The sequence below is a fragment of the Pagrus pagrus genome (assembly GCF_965226575.1).
Source record: "Pagrus pagrus genome assembly, chromosome: 4".
NCBI lineage: Eukaryota > Metazoa > Chordata > Actinopteri > Spariformes > Sparidae > Pagrus > Pagrus pagrus.
This window is the reverse complement of record NC_140188.1, coordinates 21,544,526-21,554,555: the sequence shown is the minus strand read 5'-3', so window position 1 is coordinate 21,554,555 and position 10,030 is coordinate 21,544,526. Positions and strand designations below refer to the sequence as shown.

Here is a 10,030-nt window from a genome sequence, read left to right as displayed (position 1 = left end):
TTAATTTAGAGGCTGTTGGGTGTAAACAAAAAGGAAAACAAACTAAGTGAAGATGTTGACTAGGAGAGACTCCTGACTTGACATCCCACAGTGTGAGTCTCATTGAGTGTGGTCCAGTCAACACTCATTTCCTGGTCAGCCTGCAGAAGGCAGAGCTCGGGGATGCGTCCCCCCCAAAAGGCCGACAGCTGCACACTCAGCCTCTATGAAAAGTACCTGCAGCACTGTGACTCAGACTGAAAAGATATGTTGTATATCTACAGTAGGACACAACTTCATCAATAACAACAACTACTTTGGTTTGGATTCTTCTGACCATCTGCATTTTTCACCTCTAAATAATTGTATTTTTTTAGAAAGTAACCCCAAAACTGATGATTGATGCGGGTCTATATTGAGATAATTGCAAGAAATCAATCAAACTCACAATTCAATAAACTAAGAGTCTCAGTAATGGTTAGCTAACATGTTTGTCCACAGCTGTTTTTTACACTGGGGATGTGTAAAACTCGAGTTGACATGCACATACAGTATATACTTTACACTTTTTATCTATGAGCCACAAGATAATTTATTTACATTCTTCTACGTATAGATTTATTTTAGGGATAGGAAGTGTTGATGACTTCTTAAATGCTGTGGATGGCCCATATAAACTGGACACAGCTTACATTTAAAAACACATTCAACCAGATAAAGACAACCTCCACATAGAGAAGGACACAGTTTTTTCTTTAATGGGAACACATTCATGTTTTTATTGAGTAAAAGACTGAATACAGCTGGTGTTACTGTTTCTCCCTGTATGTATGTACATCCAAAACGGTGCAGCAGATCTTTTACAGTGCGCCTGCATGCTCCAGTCCGTCTCTATAGCAACCCGCCTTAGTTACGCAGTCCCCTCTGCTCACCTGTGAGATGCCCAACTGGTTCTTAATCGACCACTGAGATGTGATAAGGCATATTAGTTCATCAGCAGATTAGCCATGTGCCTACAGTGTAAAAAAAATAAAATAAAAATGACTGGAATACTGTCTGGACCGGATATATTACTAAGATTCATCGTATAAGGAGAAAATGTTTGCGCATGTTTGTTCTGCAATAAATACTGAGCATATATATGTATATATAGAACACAATGTCAAATGTACAGAGATGTAATTAAAGTGTGAAACTTACAGTGTGACACATACGGTTTCCGGAGTGAGAAAGAGGTTGTTTTTTTGACGAAGTGGAGAGAAATCTGTTTCTGTGCATCGTGTGTGGGCGCAAGTGAGTGTGAAGCTGCTGAACTTAAAGGGGTTGTGCGTGGATTACATATCATGTGTTCGTCCTTCTCATATACAAACAATCTTTCACTGGAGAATATTTACAACTTCCTCGTCCGACATGTCTGTATCCAAGAGTTTAAAGCTTCCAGTATCAAAACACAGTCACATTAGATGTCGTATGTCATATTTCAATATATAATATATCCGTATAATATTCAGTTTATATCTTTTCTTTTTTTCAAGAGTATAAAACACAGCTGAAGATGGCGATAGAGGACAGGTAGCGTTTTTTTTATGACGTCAGGATCTGATTGGCCTCACGCTGTGGTTACATGGAGTCGAAGTCGTGGTCGTTGGGATCGATGACTTCAGGGGTCATGACCCTGCCCATGAAGAGGATGGACCCTGGAGAAGGAAGATAAAAAGTGAGGTCAAAACACAAACGTGTTTACATTTCAGAGGTACGTGTACGTGCACAGAGACACACACACCTGTCCTCCGGTGTCTAATGACAAAGAAGAATGGGTGATCGGCCATGACCTGAGGGTACAGCACCAGAGTCCTAGTCAGGGCGATCATTCCTGAGAGAGAGGAGGAGAGGGCAGAGAGCACAAAAACATTTACAAAAACATACATAACATTTACAAAGCAAATGTTATGTATCCAGTAATGTGAATGACCAGGAAGATTATGATGAAGAAGAGAAGATCAAGTCTACCTGAGCCCACGGCTCCCTCTGCTCCCTCCTCAGTCACCTCCAGGTAAGCCTTCTGCACCGCCTTCCCAATGTACAGGTCCTTACCATCTGTTACACACACACACACACAATAAAGCACACCGATTGTCAGCTTGTCTTCAGAGTACAGATCAGTCTGTCTGACATGTGAAGATGGTGTGATGTTCAGTCTAATTTGAGAATGACACTCTGTTAGTCTCCGCATCAGCAATCTTTCCATGCTCGGGGCACTTATCTAGTTTAATGACTAACATTACAGCATCTAACAGTTTCTTACATTTCTGTGTTTAAAATGTATCAATTACAACACAATGGAGTGGCACCATACAAATGTTAGGGCTGGGATGATATGCTTATCTTCAGATTCAATACTATCACTGTATTTGGGTGCCATTTTGATGTGATTGTTCCGTTAACACTTTAATCGTAATTCCCTTTATGTGTTAGTGCTGAGGTAACAGACAAAGTGCTAGTCATATAAAATCTGTTCAGGAATCAGAAAAAAACAATTCACAATACTTAAGAGAATCAGTTTTTTCCTGCGCTCCTTACACAGAGCTACTTTATTCTTTCAGTCCTCAAAATGAAATTGTAAGTCCAAAGGTAACAAGATACAAAAGAAAACAATACATATTCAAAAATACTCATCAAATAACTTCAAACAAAGGTCCTGCCTCTCAGTGGGCAAATAGCCAATCATGCCATAGGCATGGGGTCACATCATCAAAAAGTTATGACAGACAATAGGGCTGATTTGAATAAAAGGTTTTTAAAACGACCTCTTGCCAGAAAAGTATGTGTCCTCTGAGAACATGTTGAGCTGAGGATGTTTTTTGGCTAGTACAGGATGTGCTGTGCAGCCAGAAGTCCGGTACAGTCTGCAGATTGTGTTTCACACAATAATACTCGCTCCGTCTGACCAGAAGGAACAGGCTGTTTTGAACTTGTGTCGTCAGTGAGCACGGAGGTTTTTTCATTAAAAGGCATTTTGATTTGATTCAGTTCTCTTTAAAGATTAGCGCATTTGAGAAGAGTCAAATAGTGAAGTACTACTTTACTTACAATTATTTAACTCTATATCTTTAGTTTTTACATCCTAGTTATGCAACTGTAATTTGGTTGGTTTTTTGTGTTTGTTTTAGATGCAAATTATTCCAACATATTTATGTCCCTACATCGCTGTTTCTACATATACATCTGTCTCTCTCTCTGGATCTATTTTTACCAGATGATGTGACAGCTCTGACCTGCCCACTCGGTGCCAGTTACCTTGGTTACCTTAGAAAGTACTGGAGGCTACTTCACTGCAGCCAAGAAGCAGAAATATTGAATCTACTTCTCATGCCGAACCCTTCTCTGAGTTTATTTCTCTTACAATTTGTGTCTACATCTATATGTTTTATATAATAACATATGGGTATGAGTCACATATTTCACTGTTTTGCACCGTGTGTGCGTCTGTGCTTTTCCATACAGCTGAGTGTTACCTGTCATGGCGGAGAGATCAGCATCGTTGGTGAAGATCTTCTTTATTCCTAGCTCCTGCAGAGTGCTCCTCAGGTCAATCTTCTGCTCCACTTTGAACCTGAACAGTGCAGTCAGAATCACATGTTTAAGGGACGCATAAGGTGGAGATCATCTTGTGATGAAAGGTGTCACAGATCCACAGACTCCACATATACATCTTATTGTATTTGGTACAGTCAGTGGCACAGGGACATTAGCTAAAAGGTAAGTTGTCGTCACATTATGCATTTGTCTAATGTGTTCACTCTTCAGCTGTATAGGAAGAATAGGTAGGTCATTCTTATGCTTTTTAAGAAACCATTAAGCAGCATCACTGTGTGTTGGTAATCTACATTTTAACATTACTACATACTCTTCTTTTATACTTACTGTGCTACAACAACTGAGCTTGACAGCCTAAAAAAACTTACTCTATCTTAAATATTTTTGGGAATTTGTGTTTCATTCTAGCAGGAAAATGCTGGCAGTGCACTTGAGAGCACTGGGTTGAAACGCTTTTGTGGTGAAAAAGTGCTGCACACTGTTTTTATTAGCTAACGCTTTAGTAACAGATGGTTGACTACACAGCTAACAACAAGCTTACAATGTGGGGGATCAGCAACATCCAGTGTCTGGATGATCTGCTCCCACATATGGGCTTCACTGTCTCTGTTATGATAGTTTCAGTCTGATAAAGCTCAGGATAGACAATCCAGGCCAGAACAACTTTCTCCCCCATTTTCTTGGTTACCAGGGTGACAGATAACAAATCTCGCCTGGTCTAATATACATTTGGTTGTAGAAAGTCCTGGGTGGTACAATTCAACGCAGAATCCCCTAAAACCATCAGATGGAGACTGGTTCCAAGTCTTAAGGACCATCCTATCAGAATATATTCCCAAAAGACGGGAAGGGAGGGGGTCTTAAGGTAGTAATCGCACCTATAACCTAACCCTAACACAGAACCCTTACCCGGACCAAAACCACAACCCTAACCCTGAGCTGTAACCCTTAACCAGACAGCCTGAAACTCCACTGTGGTTAGGGTTGGGCACCAGTTTGTTAATGGTTAGGGTGATTGCAAGTGCCATGGGCAGGTGTAACTACATGAACTTTGCAAAACATTAAATAACACATGTGTACCAGTCTACACCAAATCACCTGAAACGTCTTCCCAACTACACTCCCCACACACCAAGTTCCCACTCCACACTTTGTAATCATATAGCTATTCTACGGTAAGGCCAGGGGATGCTTCCCATCATAACCCTGGAACAGAAAGAAATTTTTTTAGCGCTTGTGACGTTACCATTCAAAGCAGAATTCCCTCAAAACCATCAGATGGAGAGTGGTTCCAGGTCTCTACAACCTTCCTATCAGAATGTATTTTACCAAAAAAACGGCAAGAGCGACATTGACAACACTGCGGCTTTCAGAAAACTTCAGAAATCTTCAACCAGAGACACTCGACGCTGTCGCACGAAAAAGGCAGAGCGCTTTAAAATAGACAATGGGTCCACCACCTGGTCTCTAGGGGACTGCATGCTCGGGATACACTCTCTCCTCATTGAAACTGAAAAAACTGCTGAAAAAAAGATGCCGATGCTCAGAAAAGAACGCTATGTGGACACCAAGAAACCAAGAGACTGAGAGACTGAGCATGACCCGGAGCAGCCAAAAACAACTGAGTGACTAGCAGGCCCAACCCAGCTGATCTAGTATCTCGTAAGGCCATTTATGAGGTCATATTTCAATGTTTGGGTTTTTTTGCATGTTTTTTAAAAAATTTTTTACTATGCATTTTCTCGGTCTTCATTCTTTTAGAAACAATAACTATCTTACATATTTATTTATATACTGTGTATGTGTGTATATATATATAGATAGATATAGATATATATAGAGATATATACTGTATATATATATATATATATACATATAGGTTTTGTTATGTTGGTTTGGTTTGGTTTTTTATGGTTTTGTATGTTTTCTCACGTAAACCTTTAAACTGTCTGTTTACATGTATTATATGTCTACATCTGCGTCTCTGCGGGTGTTCATGTAGTTGTCCTTTGTACAAATAAAAGAAAAAATATATATTTGTGGTGCAGAACAGTTAATAAGACTTAAAATACAGCCTCCGTCTTACACCAACATCAATAAACAAATCATACAGGGAGTTCCAATAATAGAGGATGCAATTCAATGATAGGGGGAAAAAAAAAATCAGAGCTGCTGTTATGGCTCCTTCCACCTGCTAAATTGAAAACAGTAAATACTTCAGGGAGGTTCTCTATGGGCTTTGGATTCTGGGAAATATTTAACCATAACTCCAAGATGTCTCTGTACTATAGGTGAACACTAATATATGCACAAGTAACAAAGACATGTGAAGGTAAATCAGGTCGACAAAACACCTTCTGAAGCACATTGGTGTCACAAACTCAAGATATCGTGAAGTTACTTATGAGCTTTTGAAATGTAATTTCATCGACAGTATATGCATGTGTCTGTTTGTGTCATCTCTCACCTTGGTAGGTAGACTTCCACCTTCTGCCGTTTGACATTGTTTGCCCACTCCTCCAGCAGCGGCGCTTTGATAATGGGCTCCAGGGAGGCCAGCGGTACCTCCTGCCGAGGCAGAACGATCATCATGGACATGTCCTCCCCCTCGTAGGGCATCTCCAACACCTGGTACACGCCGCCGGCTTCCTGTGAGCCGTCGCTGAACTCACCTGGTGGGGAGGAAACATTGAAAGATGTTAATTAATACATAATTAATTTATTGTAGATTTTATTATCCACCTTACATAGCCCTGTAGGTACTTCTGATTGTTTTGTTTATTTATGTTTATTATGATTGTATAGTTTGTGTTAACATTATTTAGCAATGCTGTATGCAGTCATGTGAATAAAGCCACTTGAATTAAACTTAATTGATATGCATGCACACACACACACACACACACTTGCATTGGTGTCTTCTTTAATGGGTTTCTGAACGCAAAGCACATTGATCGACTGTATTGATCACGGTGCGTGTGGTTATTTCCCTGATGCACTAATTAAAAACCACTGACTCTTCACTACGAAGTGACGTGAAAGCCGAACTCGGTGCGAAAATGTATGTAGTCCAACCAAAATTAATTTAAGATGGAAAAGATTGCTGCATGTGCGGGTGTTTCTCACTGCCCTTTTTACACAAACATGCACGCGACGGTCTCCAGGAAGAAATGAAAACCCGATAAATGAATTAAAGCTCTTGGGGAAAAAAAAAAACCTCACACCCTTGCATGTACATGTGCACACTTGCATATACACCCGCCCACACACGTTAAGAGATATTCGATTGCTCACACAAACATCTGTAAGGGTGACATCATCTTAGAGCTTCACTACAGAGGCTCTACAGTGATATCTTTATAGCCTTGAGGTGGATCTTTAAAAGACTTGTCCCTCGTATCTCATTAAACAAAACCCACAGATAAAAGCTCTTATCGAGACAAGCCAACATTCACTTGAATAAGAGAGACAGTATTTCTCAGTCAGGATGAGATAATCCTTTTATACTCAAAACAAGTCCAGATAGATTTTATATCTAAATATAAGATTATCTCACTTACTCAGGTTTTTGCAGTGTGTGATGGAGATTACCGAGCAATTAACAGCGCCAGACTTTATCCCAATCTTTACACATCATTTTGCTTTTGAAGCTGCTTAAAAAGGGAAAATTACAACAACAAGAACAAAAATAAACCTCATCATCCTTCATTAACTTACACGTGGCATTCTGTGTAGCGTCTGCTGAAGCAGAGTGAGGCAGCGATGCAGCAGCGAGCGGGGTGTGGCTGCCCAGAACATTTTACTTAACCAATATGATTGTGCTTCAAAAAGAAAAGCACAAACGCAGCCTTCTCCCCAAGGACCTGTCCCTGTTCTGCAGTTCTTAAACACACACAGCCACACATGCACACAGTGCACTCACCACACACACAGAGGCACCGGTTCACACATACACAGATTTCCTTGATCCTGAGTGTGTGTGAGGATGAGTATGTGTGCACCCTGTGAACGTAGGTGTATGGAAGTATGCAATCGCACTAGACATCACATTTAGACTGCACCAAAATAACTAACATGCGTCAGTTTGAGCAGCAGTGCAGTAAGAAGGGATGTAAAAACAAAAATCCTGGAATCATTCATTCTATAACATGTTAGAGCCAAACTGCAGATTATGACATTTATAGGATGACAATCAGTAGAGCTCATTCCTCCACCAAGGCCCAACAGTCCCCCCTAATTAATCAAGCTTAATCCAAAATATCAGATAAAATAGATAAAATATTAGATATTTATTTGAACCTGCATCAAATTTTAGTCATTCATAGGTACCAGCCACCAAAATACTAGGTGTGTAAATCGAAAGCTTCATCACAATATGATATTATATCAATTCTTTGGACAACCATACGATATTTGCCAATATCACAAAGTCTGCCACGATACGATTTCGATTCGATTCAATATGATACAGGGGCCTACGATCGATCTGAGATCATATCATATGCCCATTTAACGCAATCAGTTACATTTATATCAACTCATAAAAAGCAACTAAAATATGTTTTGACAACTTTATTACTGAACTCTTCAGTGGAAATATTATTTCATCAATGGTTCCAGACATTTAAATGGAAAACAATCTATTCTTTTAAATAAAATAAAAGCACTGTTTAGAAAGGAGTTGCACATGGACAGAAATGGTGACACAGATTTGTCATGGGAATTTCAAAATAAAGGCATATCTTAACGATGGCGGCGATATGAATCGATGCTTTCACTTTGCACTGATTCTATTGGATCGCTGATCATTGAATCGATATATCGATCCAGATCTATGTATTGTTACACCCCTACTAAATACGCCTGATTTGTTCCATCAAGACCCCTGTATTATTCTGAGAAATGTATGAAAATGTCAAAAAGTGCCCTATAAAAAAAAAATCCAGAGATCCAGCCTTTTATCTGGATCAGCACCAAATGTTAATGGGGTCTATTCTTTTTTGCTTTAAATTATCAATATGAAGTAAATGTTGATGTACAATGTAATGGATTTAAAATAATGACACCATCTGCGTTTAGATTGGTTCAATATAAACCTTACTTTCACAAAGCTTTTGTCCACCACTGGGCACTAAATCTCCCAAGAAAATCAAGACTCAGCCACCACTTCTATCTAAACTCCCATTTTGTCCTGTGTTGTTGTTATTTGCGACTCTGAGGAAAAAGAAAATGATGGATGATGTTTCCACGTTTTTTTTAAATTAATTTTTTATTAATCCAAAACTGTAAACATTCCAGCTTCTCAAATATAAAGATTTCCGGCTTTTTTCTACTTAATTTTTATGTAAAATGAAAACCCTTGGATGGATGTAACCTTGCGCTCTGACTCTGGAATGTACCGTGTACATTTTTTTTTTTTACCATTTTGTGACTTAACTGTACATAGAACAATGAATTAGTCACAGCCTTATATACAATGAAGCAGAAATGTATTGTTTCACTCAGTCTGGTTCATAACATTTTTTTTTTCTTCCACTGGAACTAAAAATACATGAGGTGTGCACGCTGTTTGTGAAAATTTAATGACAAAGTTTTAAAGCGAGAGAATCAAAAAGGCCTTTTCAGAGAGACTTGGAAATTCACACTGACCTACCTTCTCTAAAATGACTCCAAATTATTAAAAGTCAGTATGACATCCTCTAATATAATTAGAAGCAGACATTAATAAAACATCCCCCAGAACCTGACAGACAGGTGTGTGAAGAGGGGAACAAATGAGATGAAGTAGAAAATCAGTGGAAAGACAAGTGTTGTTTGTTCTACCTGCTGCCAGAGAAGATGCAGCAGAACCTAATATAGAATTACATGACTTAACACAGACTGATTTCAGTGCTGCTAATGTTGTATGACATGAACAAAATAGCCTTCAAAATATACAACTTAATCAAACAGACGTGCCAGAGGAGGAAAATACTAGCAGCGGAGCTCACAGAGCAGAAAAGAGGAGCCTTTCCTGGGAATAACAAGCCAAATATGAATATTTCAGATCTAAGATTTACATTTTAAATAACCTCGGGAAATGTGAGCTGAAATTCAAGTTCTACGCAAAAAGAGCCACAAGTGTATAGACACACACACACACACACACACACACACACACACACACACACACACACACACACACACACACACACACACACACACACACACACACACACACACACACACACAGCTCATCCCTACCATAGTAGAAGTCTCCCTGCTGGTACATCATGAGCGTCTGGACCTCAGAGCCGTCATCTTTGCTGAAGGAGAAGGTTCGGGTGTTCTCTGGCCTGAACTGGTTTTTCCAGGAGCCCCTGAAGTAGACAGCATTCACCAGGGTCAGCCGGGTCACGCTGCTGAAGTCCTCGGCCGACAGCAGCTCCCGGATCTTGCCTGGAGGGGCAGAACT

The 10,030-nt window shown here is 39.7% G+C and overlaps 1 protein-coding gene across 2 annotated transcripts in view; it reads right to left on the bottom strand.

The window, feature by feature from the left end:
- Positions 1 to 711: 711 nt before the first annotated feature.
- serpini1 (serpin peptidase inhibitor, clade I (neuroserpin), member 1) overlaps positions 712 to 10,030 on the bottom strand; it is a 24,427-nt gene continuing 15,108 nt past the window's right edge. For both annotated transcript variants that reach the window (XM_084351615.1, XM_084351616.1), the window contains exons 4-9: positions 9,820 to 10,014; positions 6,044 to 6,248; positions 3,495 to 3,592; positions 1,990 to 2,076; positions 1,763 to 1,852; positions 712 to 1,676 (exon numbers count right to left, since the gene is read on the bottom strand). In XM_084351615.1, the coding sequence (XP_084207741.1) occupies positions 1,600 to 1,676; positions 1,763 to 1,852; positions 1,990 to 2,076; positions 3,495 to 3,592; positions 6,044 to 6,248; positions 9,820 to 10,014 (752 nt within the window). In that variant the 3' untranslated portion in view covers positions 712 to 1,599. The remainder of the gene's footprint in view (positions 1,677 to 1,762; positions 1,853 to 1,989; positions 2,077 to 3,494; positions 3,593 to 6,043; positions 6,249 to 9,819; positions 10,015 to 10,030) is intronic.